The sequence below is a fragment of the Erpetoichthys calabaricus genome, chromosome 1, assembly GCF_900747795.2.
Source record: "Erpetoichthys calabaricus chromosome 1, fErpCal1.3, whole genome shotgun sequence".
Taxonomy (NCBI): Eukaryota; Metazoa; Chordata; class Cladistia; order Polypteriformes; family Polypteridae; genus Erpetoichthys; species Erpetoichthys calabaricus.
In genome coordinates, this window is record NC_041394.2 from 59,172,501 (window position 1) to 59,189,085 (window position 16,585).

At 38.5% G+C, this 16,585-nt stretch overlaps 1 protein-coding gene across 1 annotated transcript in view; it reads right to left on the bottom strand.

Annotated features, from left to right (window-relative positions):
- Positions 1-16,585, bottom strand: part of LOC114642267 (antigen WC1.1-like) — a 186,647-nt gene that overhangs the window by 92,798 nt on the left and 77,264 nt on the right. Inside the window, exon 20 of the mRNA XM_051935686.1 lies at positions 15,447-15,518. Coding sequence (XP_051791646.1) covers positions 15,447-15,518 — 72 coding nt within the window. The remainder of the gene's footprint in view (positions 1-15,446; positions 15,519-16,585) is intronic.

Sequence of the window (16,585 nt, forward strand, 5' to 3'; positions counted from 1 at the left end):
CAAGCTGGGGTTTGAATCCCATGCCCATTGTCAGCATAGGCTTCCTTCTGGCTCTTCAGTATTCGTCTTACATCTCCAAAAAATTGCAGGCATGTAGGAAATTGGAGCAAGTGTGATAAAAAAATAGCATTTGCATCAGCTGTAAACTTCTTTTTACCTATAGGAAGGGAGAGCTGCTTTAATCAGGCCAAATGCAGATTCCAAATTTTTGTACCCCTCAAAGGACCAATCACCCAGTTTAATTTCTTTTTAAAAAAAACTGGGATTCATTTATGAATTACAATGACATGTAATATTTTCATAGGAATGTTTGGTCTTAAATTAAAGTTATTGCTATGGTCAACCTTTTGAGGTTATTTTCAGAGGTTTATGTTTCTCTTATAGTACTTTTTAAGAGAGTTTCTAAAAATGTGCATATTAATGAAGCAGACCCAGCTAAGTTTTCTGACATACAAAGTGACAGTCTGTTTAATTTCTTTGGATTTCTCTCACAGCAAGTCAAAATGATATGATCTCTTTTGAAATTTATGTGGCCATCCCAGTGGGCGACATTTGATCTCTGACTTAAATTATTTGTTTTAAATTCTTATAGTACATAAAAAAGATAAGTCAGAATGTACAAAGGGGAAATACTTTAAGTAATACTGTCTTCCATAATGCATGTCTATGCTTTTCTAGTATTCTTTATTTCATGTTTTCTAACACAATTTATTGTATTGTGTTACTGAATATAAATTTGGATTTTCCGTTTACTTCCTTGTAATTTATTCAAGTAAATTATGTTTATGTTATGTCAATAAAGTTATTCCTATAAGAATTTGTAAATGAATTGTAGCATTATGCTAGTTTTTCCCTATATGATTTGATTCTGATCATTTTGCATAACTCACTTTTTATTTTCTACAACTCTTAGTTTGCATTACAGGCAAAAGGCTATGACACTTTAAACTTTAAACTATTGGATTTTTTAAAGATTACTTATATTTAACAAAGATACAATCAATACACATACACTTTCATATAAAAAAGCAAATGTGGAAGTCAAAAGGCCTTGCTCTGTGGTAGCTTACAATAACACAAAGGGTTTGCAGGTCAAGCATTGACATTCTACCCTCTCATGTGCAAGCAACAGAAAAAATATAAGAAAAGTATGAAATTAAACATGCTCTACTGTCCGCATTGCATTCATTAGTGACACTCAAAATATGTAACACGAAGGATGTGTACTAAATCTGCATCAGTACAGCAATGGACACAAATTTACCTTTTCTGCTGTATTTATGTTGATGTTTTGTTTTCTTGTTGCAAAAAAATCCACCTTTTTAGGCCCATAAGTAAATATGTGCTTAGGAGGATACAACAACTTTTTGAGTACATCTTTAAGTGAACAAGATGTATTCTTTAATAGCAAGTCATTTACGGTGTTTTAATTCAGCATCATTATCCATACAATATTTTTGCATATTGAAATAATTAATTGATATTGGCAGTTTTTAACTGTGAAGATAATTTGGCTAATTTAGTGTATTTTTATTGGAATTTTTGTAAGTGCAGATTTTCTTAATGTCATTTCTCAAGTTTCACTGCCCTGCACAAACCTTATTATTTGGTAAGCACCATCTATTGGAATGTACAGTATTGTGTAATGCAGGGGTGGGCAAAGTCATTCCTGGAGGGCCGCAGTGGCTGCAGGTTTTTGTTCCAACCCAGTTGCTTAATAAGAAGCACTTATTGCACTAGAAACACTTCTGCTTCATTTTAGTTGTCTCCCTCATTAAGATTTTGAACCCTTATTGCTTATTTAAGTCTTAAACAGCTGCATTCTTGGTTTTTAATTGCTCCTTATTAGCAATAAGATGCAAATGAGAAAAAAAACCAGCAGTTATCCATTTTGCTTGTTACCCTTTACACCTGTGTGTATTTATCGTGCACTATTTGGTTTAATTAAATACTTGGAAAGAAAGAGAAGAGAAAAAAGAGAAGGATTGAGAATTACCCATCCGTTTTACACTTCAAAGTATTTGGATGATATCCTTAGAATGGAAAAAAAATCTAGGATATGAGAATGACTTGAAGTAGCAGAGTTAAAGCACTAACAAGCCATGAAATGTAATTATTGGCAAGGATTGTTTTCTAATTAAGCAACTGGGTTGGAACAAAAACCCGCGCCCACTGCGGCCCTCCAGGAATGACTTTGCCAACCCCTGGTGTAATGCATGTAATGATTAATTGCATTGCCTTTTTCAATCTAATAAAAGACAATCACAAACATTAGCACAATTACACTCATAAACATTTAATTTTATAAAAAATGCTATAATATTGTATCAACAAAAAAAAAACTGAAGTTATAACTGATATAAAAAAATCGATATATGTTGTGAACCGTAGGTCCATCATAGCACCTCCAACCCCAGACACAACCACAAAGACACAAGTCCAGTTCAAATGAAAGGTTTATTATAACAAAAATACCTTAAACAGGTTTCTTCACACAATTTCACAAGCACAATGCACTCCTCTTTTTTGTTCTTTCTTCTTCCTCCAATCTTCTCCAGATGGGCTTTGTCCATCTTCCCTTCCAGAGTCCAACTCACCCGGGTGAGGCAGAGCTGCTCCCTTTATGTATTGTATGAATATATGTGATATTATACATATGGTTTGTCTCAGTGATTAATTCCAGGCCCTTTATGATTTTCATTATACATTTTATTTTTTTCTAAATGCAAGTTAAAGTACCATATATATGCAAACGACACACACCTATGAACGTATATAGTGCTCTGAGTCTCTTCTGCCTTGAGAGTGTTTAAAAAGCATTATTGAATGGATATGCAATAATTTCCTTAAACTAAACAAGGAAACAGCACAAACTAGTTATTTGCTGCAGTCAATAATCTTAGGAGAAAACTAATCTGACCTTGCAAGTAAATCAATCCAGAATTTAAAGAATTTGGCCTCCTTATGGGCTCTGAGGTACATTTTAAATCAAATATTAACCATATTTCCAGGACTTCATTTTTTCATTTAGGAGACATAAGACAAGATTAATTTTTAATATCATTGCAAAATGTGAAAATATTAGTGTTGTTTTTAGCTACTCACTCTATTACAATTTACTCTTTTCAGAGGTACCAAAAAAAAATTGGCTGAAGTTTGTTCAAAACGAACTGGCAAGAATCGTAACGACATAAAAGCTGAACACAATGCCCATGCATTAGCATCATTACCTGTTTCTAGGATTGATTATAAATACTCTAAATTATCTATAATGTGGCACCTTCTGTTTCGGAAAACCTATCACAACACATCAGTAATTGTAATACAACACTTTTACTACAACTACTACTACTACTACTGTTACAACTGATCTCAGATTTTGAACACTGGCTTGCTCAATGTTCCAAGAGTAATGCATAAAAGAACTGGTGAAGTAGCTTTTTTCATTCTTCAACCGAAAATGTGAAATAATTTACTAATAGAGATACATCAAGAAAGTACTGTTGAATATTTAAAAAAAAAACTACTAAAAGCATAATTTTAAATTATCATTTTTATAATGTATTCATAGAGCAACTATTGTACTAGATTAAAATTAATATCGATTTAAAATTTGTTAAACTTTTTGTCTTTGAAACAAGGGTGTGTCATTATTAAGGTTTTATATTCAGACTGTGCTATTATTCATTTTTACTGCTAGTATTCATATTTGCTAGTACATATTGCTTTGATCTAATGTTTTACACTTTGTCTGCACAATTGAGCAATTGAGATAATAATGTAATACAAGGCACCTAGTGCAGGCAGATTGTCATTTCTGTCATACAGGGGTAGTGGCTGAAGTCGGATGCCTGCAATAGTGAGTAGCATTGGAGGGAATAATGCACCATTGGTGAATGACAATAAGTAAGATCCATTAGCCTCCAGTTCTTAAAGAAAACCTGTCAGGTCTTATTTAGCCAAAGCTAGTAAGTCTTTGTCTGGAGCACCGAGGAATGACAGGCGATGCAGGCATCACTCATAATCAGTGATTAAATATGGATATTTGTGGGTCCTGTGAGTATCTGCTTGTGAGGGTGTGTGTTAAGCTTAGTGTGTATGAGAATTGATCAAATGATAAAGAATCCAGTGAGTCCCAATCACCCCACAATAATACACAAAGAATTAATGTCAGTGTAACTACAATGATTCATTTCATCTTGTGTAAACTTCCACCTGGGCACAGAGCTACTGTATGTCCTTTCTTCTAATAGGTGAGAGATTTCTTCAAAATGATTTACTGGCTTTACTAAGCCCACCTAGCAGCTTTGAATGAGTGAATGTAAATGCTGAACTGATTGCAAGTCTATCATTGCCTTAAAATCAAAGCTATTTCAGTAGTTGTAATGTGACAATTACTGGACCTAGAGCTTGACATATTATAAAAAGAGTATCACTTTGTATTTATGATTTTGGTATGAAGGATGGTTGACATGTTGGCACAAGGGCATCATATGCAGCTGAAGATCACTGGAATTTGCACATTCTCCTCTTGTCTGGATGTGTTTTTTTTTTCTTCTTATTTTCCACATACCAAAGAAGTGTATGTTAGGCTGATTAATGTCTCTAAATTGTCCTAGTGTTAGTTTGTGTAGGTGTGTACAATTGTGCTTTGTACATTACTGTTACTTGCACCAGTGCTGCCATGGTAGGTTACAGACCTCTACTTCTTCTACAATGGACTAAAGGCAAAGAAAGTGGATGGGTGGAAGGCATGATGGTGCTTTATGTAAGAATGCCACCTCCCAGTTTCATTCCAAGTTAGTGTTGCCTCTATTTGTTTGCTGATGTGAATAATCTTTTGGAACTCTGGTCTCCTCTTCAAGCCCCGATTCCAGACTGTGGTTAAATGGGCTCTCAAAAAACTGACTTTCTGTCCAAATTATACTCCTATTTTTCAAGTCTTTCCCTCTAGTATTGACTCTTGTTCCTCTGACCCAGAAATAGAATAAGGAATTATGAAAATTAATTATTTAATTGGTTAAACTGTGATGGCATCAGTACTGCCTTAAAAGTTAAATAAAGATATTTCTAAATTTCTTTCTGAAAGTCATTATTGTCTCCCATTGACCTTCACTTCTATTAAAAGCGTGCAGAAATCGAAGCGATGACTAATGAAAAAATTCTACATTTACTGGTGCTGCTTAATCATGTGCAGACAATGGCAAAAACAAATGAATTCAGAAAGATAGAGGAAAAATGTATCAAATGTTTAAACTTTTTACAAGCCACTTTATTAGAACATGCTGTAATTTTAAATAGTGTGAATATATATCTTAATACATAATTCGCCAGTCTCCTCACTCACTCATGTCCGTCTGAAGCCGAATGCGCAGTCGCCTTCTGCGCACGTCGCCTTCTGCGCATGTCCGAAGCCAAATGCGCAGTCGCCTTCTGTGCAGCTGCCCGAAAAACCTTACGAGACCGACATCACGGCAGGCGGCGGATTTACGGCCACGAAAATTCAAAGAGAAAGGCGACTACAGCCGCGAAAATTCAAAGAGAAAGGCGTCTTCGATTAAAGCTCTAGAGGCCTGAAAGGCGATTTCGACTACAGCTCGAGGCCTAATTACGCATTCATTCAATACACCTATATCAGGTTTGTGGTGCTTATACTTATTATATATTACTAGCCAACCCGCGGCGTACCATACGCCGCATAATCAGGCTGCTTTTTTTAATGATTTTTAAGCACAGGGAGAAAATTAACATTTGAAAAATCGGAAATGTAATAAATCACCAAGAAAAGTAACATTTCATGTGCCCACCCCCAACTCGTCACCTGAGTCATTTTCCTCTTTGCACAGTCCATATGCATGTGTGAGTCACGTAGACTTTTCATTGTTGTTTGCGGTTTTGGCTGCTTTTCTATATATAATCCACCAAGTCATCCGACCATGGTAGTACCGAGGGGAGGCGTACAAAGGGCAGGGACATAATCAGTGCGAGCGTATGTGCCGCTAGCCATGTTTTTGAAAGTTTGGCCCTGTGCCTTATTAATTGTCATCGCAAAGGCGAGTCTAACAGGAAATTGTCTTCGTCTTAAAGTAAAAGGCAAATTATCCGCGACAAACTGTTTTTTACACGCTGCATACCAACTCGCGGCGTAGTATACGCCGCATAATCACGCTGCTTTTTTAATGTTTTTTAAGCAGAGGGAAAAAAATTAACATTTGCAAAATCCGTAACGCTGCTTTCAGTAAGTACAATGCACACACGTTTAATTTGTCAGACACTTTTTGCCAGCCGTCTTTTCTGGTTTGGGCCGCTTTTACAGTGTTACCTCTTGAAATCTTGAAATCCTTCGAGTAAGTAATTAACTAACACCCATCCACCCAGCTTGTGTGAAAAAAATGCGTCTGTTCTTTCATCATTTTGTTGCAGCCTATCAAAGACTTGCTGATCATGTTTTGTAGACTCAATATATATTGGCTTTTCATTCATCTCGGATTATTACATCCTGCTAGACTAATCTGCTACACGGCTGCGTTTGAAAAACCGACTTATCCCGGATGAGTTTCACCGGCATTAATGATTAGGAATCTGGTTGGAACAAAACCCTGCAGCCACAGGGGTTCACCAGGACCGAGTCTGGCAAACACTGCTGAAAGCCGGTACGTTAGAGTGAGCGAGAGCAGGCTCGAAGGCAATGTGTTCCTGTGGTATAGCGGGTCCATAGCTCCCCTTCAAAAGGCCATTTTTAATCAGGTGACTGACAGTAGTGGAGTCAGGCACAGAGAAGGTCAGCTGCAGAGAGAGCGTCTCGACTGTTGCAGGGCCTGAAGCAGGTGAGACGCTAATGAAAAAGAGGCACAGGGCTTATTGGTTTTTAAAGACTGCTTCCTTCATTGTGTTTTAACTTCAGTTTTAAAGGATTGCGCGGCTCTCCCTTGCGCTGCCTGTGTGTGCCTCTGTCTCTCTCTGGCGTTGCCTCTCTGTGTGTGTGTGTGCGCGCCCCTCTGTCTCTCTGGCGCTGTCTCTGTGTGTGTGCGCGGCTCTCTCTCTCGCGCTGCCTGTGTGTGCCTCTGTCTCTCTCTGGCGCTGCCTCTGTGTGAACCACGGTTCCACTGAGGTTGACTAATGAAAAGTCAACGTGGCTCAGAGCTGCAAGTGGACTGTGGCACATTCATCCATCCATTTTCTGAAACTGCTTATTTTACTATCACTAAGTCCTGCACACAGAATTGTAAATAAAGGCAAATATACATGAAAATGGTCAATTACAAATAGTTAGCACATACCAAAGACAGAGTGGAGGAAATGGAAATGGAATAATACAAACTTTACAGCAAAACACACCAGTGGAGTTGCTGTTCTTTCATAATATAAGTGTATAACAACAACAACATTTATTTATATAGCACATTCTCATACAAGAAAGTAGCTCAAAGTGCTTTACATAATGAAGAAAAGAAAAATAAAAGACAAAATAAGAAATTAAAATAAGACAATATTAGTTAACATAGAATAAGAGTAAGGTCCGATGGCCAGGGAGGACAGAAAAAAAAAAAAAAAAAACTCCAGAAGGTTGGAGAAAAAAATAAAATCTGCAGGGGTTCTAGGCCACGAGACCGCCCAGTCCCCTCTGGGCATTCTACCTAACATAAATGAAATAGTCCTCTTTGTATTTAGGATTCTCACGGAAGGACTTGATGATGATGGTCATGCAGACTTCTGGCTTTTAATCCATCAATGTTGGAACATCACGGTGCTTTGAGTAGATGGTATCACAAAGAAACAAAGGTATCACAAAGAAACCGGAAAAAGAAACAGAAGAGAGAGTAGGGGTTAGTACGGATTTTAGAGCCACCATGAATAGTTATTATAATGAATTGGCTATACAGAGTATCAGGATTAAATTAATGTTATGAGAAAGCCATGTTAAAATAATGTGTTTTCAGCCGTTTTTTAAAGTGCTCCACTGTATTAGCCTGGCAAATTCCTACTTGCAGGCTATTCCAGATTTTAGGTGCATAACAGCAGAAGGCCACCTCACCACTTCTTTTAAGTTTTGCTCTTGGAATTCTAAGGAGACACTCATTCGAGGATCTAAGGTTACGATTTGGAATATAAAACATCAGACATTCCGATATATAAGATGGGGCGAGATTATTTAAGGCTTTATAAACCATAAGCAGAATTTTAAAGTCAATCCTGAATGACACAGGTAACCAGTGTAGTGACATCAAAATCTGAGAAATGTGCTTGGATTTTCTTTTCCTAGTTGGGATTCTAGCAGCTGCATTCTGCACTAGTTGCAAACGATTTATGTCTTTTGGGTAGTCCTGAGAGGAGTGCATTACAGTAATCTAGCCGACTGAAAACAAACGCATGAACTAATTTTTCAGCATCTTTCAATGATATAAGAGGTCTAACTTTTTCTATGTTTCTTAAGTGAACAAATGCTGTCCTAGTGGTCTGATGAATATGCGATTAAAATTCAGATTACAGTCAACAGTTACCCCTAAGCTTTTTACCTCCGTCTTGTCTTTTAATCCTAATGCATCCAGTTTATTTCTAATGGCCTCATTGTATCCATTATTGCCAATCACTAAAATTTCAGTTTTCTATTTATTTAGCTTTAGAAAATTACTATTCATCCATATAGAAATACAAGTAAGACATTGTGTTAGCGAATCAAGAGAATCGGGGTCATCAGGTGCTATTGATAGGTACAGCTGTGTGTCATCAGCATAGCTGTGGTAGCTCACATTGTGCCCTGAGATAATCTGACCTAATGGAAGCATGTAGATTGAGAAGAGCAGCGGACCCAGGATAGAGCCTTGTGGAACACCATATAGGATATCATGTACATAACAGACACAAGCTAACAGTAGTCCTAATGAAAGTACTTTAGAAAATATTTTGGGTGGTTAGGAGTAGCGTGCAATTACCAAATTGCATTAGGTAGTATCTGGACATAAATGAGATTTTAAATTCAAACAATTATTATTATTATGATTGTTTATTCATTCACCTTCTGAATTTGCTTATTCCAGTTGAGGGTCATATTAAGGGAATGAACCCACATGTGGCAGCATTTTACAGCAGGGTAAATTCATGCACCTACACTACATCTAATCTATTTAAACTCTCCAATATATCCAGCTCCTTTATAATGTACAAGAGAAAATGCAGAACCTAGTAAAAACAATCCACACTGATACAAAAAGAGTGTGAACAGTGCAACAGTCCGTGAATGAGCCGTATGAAACATTGCCTCATAAAACTGTGTGGTAGCACCACTGATTTGTCAAAGTCCCAATCTATCATGTTCTGCCTTTCATACTAATCTTATTTTTGAAGGATTTTTCAGAAATACAAATCAGCTGTTCATCTATTTGCTTACCTAAAAATAATGCTCAGAGAGCCAGCTTGGAGAAGGCACTCAAGAAACATAAGGCACACAAAAGAATAGCCACATACACCGCCACATTGCAATTTAGTAACAGCGATCAACTAACAACATGGGTTTGGTCAAAGGAAGCACACTGGGGAATACACAGGAAACCAGAAAAAAAAAAACAGGGAGAGCAAGCCGGCTGAAGATGGAAATCACTTTGGCCAACACAGGTTTTCAAATGAGGTACAGTGCTAAAGCTCCTGCTACTCTAAGCTTCAGTCAAATAAATTTGTGTAATTAATAACAATACAAAGAGATTAACAACATTCCCTGTGGAAAGTAAAAGTATTTTTTCTGATATTTGGTAAAACATATAAAATAAAAAGGATCAAATTCTTACAAATATATAAAATGTATACTCTAATGTTTAACCTTTCCCTAATTTTAGTTGTCATTGTACTTTCTCTATCATTACATTTTAACTATTTTAAAAAATGTTTTAAGGTTAAATTATAAAACTTAATCCCCACCTGCTACAGTTTTATACACAATTTACATAACATTTCTATTATTATTAAAGTTATTAAGCAGTTCGCATACGTTTGCAACCTGAGATTTTTCTACTTTTTTTGCATATAACAAAGACATATGATTTACATTTGCCATTCCAACAGATTGCACATCACAAACATTAACACTGCAATCTTTTTTTCGTGTCTGCCGTTTCTATAGGAGGGTGACAATGAGTTAAATTCCAATGGATGTTTTTCAAATGTTGACAAGCAATAAGCAAAAGGAATCAATGAAAACCACAGACAACAAAAACAGCAAAAAAAAAAACAGTACGAGGAAAGTTCGAAGAAAGAGATTTTTTTTACAATGTTTCTGTTTGGGGATCGTTGTGCAAACGTGCACATCTGAGCTGCGACCACAGATCTAACTGCTCTGTGGATGATTCGTTCAAGCATTTCAAGGTCACTTCGTTGTAATGAAAGCATCTGTTGAATGTACTTCGTAGTAATGTGATTTCTATAGATTCATGTCATATGGGGAAACTTTCGGGACCATAAAAATACTTTGTTGTAATACTCTCTCACCTCGGTCTCTCTCCTCTCTCTGCATCGCTGCAAAGCCCCGCCCACCAAGCATTCTGAAAAGTCTGAGTGAGTCGCCATTGCCGGCAATTCTCTCGCGGTCCGGCTGTCAGACGGCTGCGGACCGGTAGTGGGCCGCGGACCGGGGGTTGGGGACCCCTGCTCTACAGTTTGCATATACACCATACAGGTACATGCAGTTCTTACACACCTAGAGAACAAGGACCGCTATGTCCGATTGCTGTTTATTGATTATAGTTCGACTTTTAATACTGTGATACCAGCTAAGCTCTCCACTCTAGATGTGTCACCTACTCTGCAACTGGGTCCTGGAGTTTTTAACAGGCAGACCCCAGACAGTCTAGGCTCTACACCTGGAGGTAAAATTGGTACAGAATATCATTGGAACTAGGGAATCCATGAAACTGCTGTAATTCCCGGGAAAACGGGAACGGCCAAGCTCGCATATATAGCGTGTAAAAGTGTAAAAATCGATCAAAGAAATAACAGAGTTATAGTTGAAAATAATAATATTAAGGTGGCACCATTGCTGCAGCTTGCACTTCATCAGACAACAGCTTTGAACAGCAACTTGAAATTGCAATGCATCAGTCTGTTGCATCCACATTATCTGTGCCAAGAAACTTGCCATCACATAATGATGACAAGAAACTGGATGCATCAGTAAAAGCTGAAATGGCGCTGTTTCAGAGCAATTGTAAGCGCGGGCGTTGTTTAGAACAAGTGTATCAGTATCTGATGATTGTGCCACCTACTTCAGTTGAGGCAGAGCGCGCTTTCTTAGCGGCTGGCGTACTCTGCATGAAGGTGCGCTCTAGCGTGGACGACCACACGCTGGACACGTTAGTAATAAAAATAATTCATTACATTTATATAGCGCTTTTCTCAGTACTCAAAGCGCTATCCACACAGGGAGGAACCGGGAAGTGAACCCACAATCTTCCACAGTCTCCTTAATGGAAAGCAGCAGCTCTATCACTGCACCACCTGTGAGGACGTTGTGCTTTTTATGCTTTTATTACAACTAAAGACACATGTACTTACAGTGCATCCGGAAAGTATTCACAGCGCATCACTTTTTCCACATTTTGTTATGTTACAGCCTTATTCCAAAATGGATTAAATTCATTTTTTTCCTCAGAATTCTGTACACAACACCCCATAATGACAATGTGAAAAAAGTTTACTTGAGGTATTTGCAAATTTATTAAAAATAAAAAACTGAGAAATCACATGTACATTGTGGAGGATGGCCAGGGTTCATGCCTGGCCAGGACGTCCCTTCTACTTGTATTCCAGGGGAGCAGCCATGGACTCAATACCTCCCCCGGGACGCTTGGTGGCAGCCTCCCTGGTTGATGCCTCAGTTTCCCACAGGGTTTCATGGGAGATGGAGTTCTTCCCAACCCTGTGGGGACCTGGGATGGCCACCAGGGGGCGAGACAGAGATGGTTAAGCCCAGCTGGTCTAATCATGGGCCCCACATGGGAATGCCTGGCCAGGACGTCCCTTCTATTTGTATTCCAGGGGAGCAGCCATGGACTCAATACCTCCCCCGGGATGCTTGGTGGCAGCCTCCCTGGTTGATGCCTCAGTTTCCCACAGGGTTTCATGGGAGATGGAGTTCTTCCCAACCCTGTGGGGACCTGGGATGGCCACCAGGGGGCGAGACAGAGACGGTTAAGCCCAGCTGGTCTAATCATGGGCCCCACATGGGAATGCAATTGGATACAGGTGAGCAAGCACCAACAGCACTCCCAGAAGGGCCATAAAAGAGGCCAGCGACCACCACTCAGGGCCAGAATCGGGAGGAAGAGGATGAGGTGCCTGAGAGGAGTGGTGTTGCCAAAGGAAGGACTGCTGACATTATTAAAGAGGTACTTTGGGGCTGTGTTATACCTGTGGGGTTCACGGGGAAGACGTGCCCCACAGGTGAAGAAAAAGATTTGTGTTGTGTTAAGTGCTTGTGGGACTGTGTTGGGCCTGTGGGACACAGGGAAGACGTGCCCCACGGCTGAAGAGAAAATAAAGAGTTGTGTTCAATTCATATGTGTCTCAGTGTGAGTCTGTGCTGGGTCGGACGCTTATATAGTGCCTTTATTCACAACATAAGTATTCACAGCCTTTGCTCAATACTTTGTCGATGCACCTTTGGCAGCAATTACAGCCTCAAGTCTTTTTGAATATGATGCCACAAGCTTGGCACACCTATTCTTGGCCAGTTTCGCCCATTCCTCTTTGCAGCACCTCTCAAGCTCCATCAGGTTGGATGGGATGCGTCAGTGCACAGCCATTTTAAGATCTCTCCAGAGATGTTCAATCGGATTCAAGTCTGGGCTCTGGCCGGGCCACTCAAGGACATTCACAGAGTTGTCCTGAAGCCACTCTTTTGATATCTTGGCTGTGTGCTTAGGGTTGTTGTCCTGCTGAAAGATGAACCGTCGCCCCAGTCTGAGGTCAAGAGCGCTCTGGAGCAGGTTTTCATCCAGGTTGTCTCTGTACATTGCTGCAGTCATCTTTCCCTTTATCCTGACTAGTCTCCCAGTTCCTGCCACTGAAAAACATCCCCACAGCATGATGCTGCCACCACCATGCTTCACTGTAGGGATGGTGCCAGGTTTCCTCCAAATGTGACGCCTGGCATTCACACCAAAGAGCTCAATCTTTGTCTCATCAGACCAGAGAATTTTCTTTCTCATGGTCTGAGAGTCCTTCAGGTGCCTTTTGGCAAACTCCAGGTGGGCTGCCATTTGCCTTTTAATAAGGAGTGGTTTCCGTCTGGCCACTCTACCATACAGGCCTGATTGGTAGATTTCTGCAGAGATGGTTGTCCTTCTGGAAGGTTCTCCTCTCTCCACAGAGGACCTCTGGAGCTCTGACAGAGTGACCATCGGGTTCTTGGTCACCTCCCTGACTAAGGCCCTTCTCCCCCGATCGCTCAGTTTAGATGGCTGGTGAGCTGTAGGAAGAGTCCAGGTGGTTTCGAACTTCTTCCACTTACGGATGATGGAGGCCACTGTGCTCATTGGGACCTTCAAAGCAGCAGAAATTTTTCTGTAACCTTCCCCAGATTTGTGCCTCGAGACAATCCTGTCTCAGAGGTCTACAGACAATTCCTTTGACTTCATGCTTGGTTTGTGCTCTGACATGAACTGTCAACTGTGGGACCTTATATAGACAGGTGTGTGCCTTTCCAAATCATGTCCAATCAACTGAATTTACAACAGGTGGACTCCAAATAAACTGCAGAAACATCTCAAGGATGATCAGGGGAAACAGGATGCACCTGAGCTCAATTTCGAGCTTCATGGCAAAGGCTGTGAATACTTATGTACATGTGCTTTCTCAGTTTTTTTATTTTTAATAAATTTGCAAAAATCTCAAGTAAACTTTTTTCACGTTGTCATTATGGGGTGTTGTGTGTAGAATTCTGAGGAAAAAAATGAATTTAATCCATTTTAGTAATAAGGCTGTAACATAACAAAATGTGGAAAAAGTGATTTTGCTGTGAATACTTCCGGATGCACTGTATATGCTTAGAGGACTAAGTGTTTGAAGAACAAATCTTGCACATAAAAATAAATAGAAAGTCCATGTGTTTACAATAGAAAGACAATGAAATCTAGTGAGAAAGAAATGTAGTAAAAGAAATGTAAAGCACATTATTTTAAGGACTCAAAGAAAAATCGAGTTTATAAGTTTTAACATAAACAGGTGGTTTCTTTATAACTGGTCCAAGATATATCTGTTATAAATATCTCTTGCATCCAAAACAAATACTTATAATGTTGACTGGATCTGACCTGGACCATGACATTGTGGGGTTAGCATGTGCCTTGTATTTATCAATGCCAAGGCTTTGGCTCCATGTGACTGGTGCTTTTAAATAAGTGTGTTTATTAAATTGAAGGATTTAATAGTAAGAAAAAGCAAAAGAAAGAGCCAGAGATTTAAGTAATTCTGCATTTAATGTGTATTATTTGATTTTTTTTACATTTATAAAACAAAATATATTTAAATATTTCCTTTTCATTAACTTCAGAACAATTTATTATATTTCATCATCAATAGAGTCACGGTTGCATTGTATCAGTGAAAAAATATTCAGATGTTTTTATGACACCAAACATTTTTAATCGCTACAACTCCCTTCTTGTGCACTGTTTCAAAGATTATGGAACTATAAAGTGAAAGGCTTTAGCTTTTTCATTAATCACACAATAACAGATAAGAAAGTTATTTATTTTCCTGACCAACACTGCTTTATCTTCACATACTGTATACTATTCATTATATATACAGTATATTTTAAAACTCTTCTGTCTGATGGTCCTTCATCATCATCGTGTTGTCACAGCAGTCCTTCTTCAATGAGATGCTCGTCCTCAACAACATCATCATAATCCATTCTGTCTTGTTCTTTAGGATAAGGTGAGAACCTGGAAATGAAATCATTCCTTAACAGCACTTTATAAAAGAATGGAAGGTATATATTATATAATGTACATCTGCCAATAATCACAAATATTTACTGTAGAATCAAATGCTTTAGGTTTAGGTGTGCTAATTTTTTAATGGACATTTATATAGTCTAATTTTTAGAGCCGTGTGTTTACAGTCAGAAACAGATTCCTGGATAGTACTTAAAACTCACCTGGTTTATGATTCTTGCTTTTTAAAATAGTTAAAGCTGCTTTCATAGCACTACCAGGTTAATGACTAACTAAAAACATCCTGGAACTGTTGCAATTATTTTTTTACATTATGTACTGCTTGGTGTGTGGGTGTGTTTGTGTGTGTCCTGCGGTGGGCTGGCACCCTGCCTGGGATTGGTTCCCTGCCTTGTGCCCTGTGTTGGCTGGGATTGGCTCCAGCAGACCCCCGTGACCCTGTGTTCGGATTCAGCGGGTTGGAAAATGGATGGATGGATGGATTATGTACTGCTGTACCTGCTCTTGGGTGATCCACGTATTCATCAACATCATCGTAGTTGTAAGGCACTTCATCAGGAGCAATGTTATCTGTGAAAAAAACGTGGCATAAATTCAACTAACAGACAGGTTGCACTGAATTGAATGTACAAGGTACAACTGTCTGTGATACATGCATTATAAATAAAAAATGTAAATTCCTAATAGCTTCAGAAGTACTGGAACATCATTATTGGAAAAATACTCACAAGTGGACAGTCTGAAGCTGATAGCCAAAGAAAAAAGAGAGCTGACAATCAGTACAGATAATACAACTCATTAATAGTAGCCTTGTTTACACTGCTCTCATTTTCATTCTCATTTATATGATTTTCAGTATGAGTATGTTAAGTGAAAAACAACCATATTTACTTTTATTATTTATTATTTATTTATCTAATAAGACACCTCCTGCAATTAGCTAAAATTAGTTAAAAAAACTATTTTCACTCCTCTGTAACAAAAACAAAAGATGTGCAAAGTTTACAACAAAGTTTATAAACATCCATTCATTTTAATTCCAAAACAGGATACAAAACTGCAGAGGACACACTCAAGTACAATCCAACATCTGTCCATTTTTGAGTCTTCAATAAATATCACATTAAAGCTGTGCTGCTGTAGATAGTTTATACTGTAATATAGGAGTGATTCTAAGCCCTTTACTCCACTCTTTCAAAAGTGATTTGTTCATTTTCAAAATTAAAAACACAAAAGAGGGATGACAAATGTGAGAATTCAAAGTGCTCCAAAAAAGACAACAGAAACCCTAATGTACGACTGGAGCTGATGTCTTTGTCCTACATCCATTTGTGAATATCACAGACCAGTTACACTGACCTGTAGCCAGTCCTCCAGAGTTTTATTTCTGGTCTAAAGCCCTAAAAGGAAATACTTATTGGGAAATTTGTGTAGCTATAAGGCCTCCCAGGAACTGATCTGAAACGGTGCTCAATTCTTATTCCTATTTTTCGTATGTTCTCTCTCTTAATGCTTTGATGGGCTCTCCACTGCTTCATGAAGTCTTGCATTTGGGATGTGTTTCAGAATCAAGCCTTAGCAATATGTTTACTTACATTAAACTTTAAAACTGTAGCATGATGCCATGTCCTTAAATG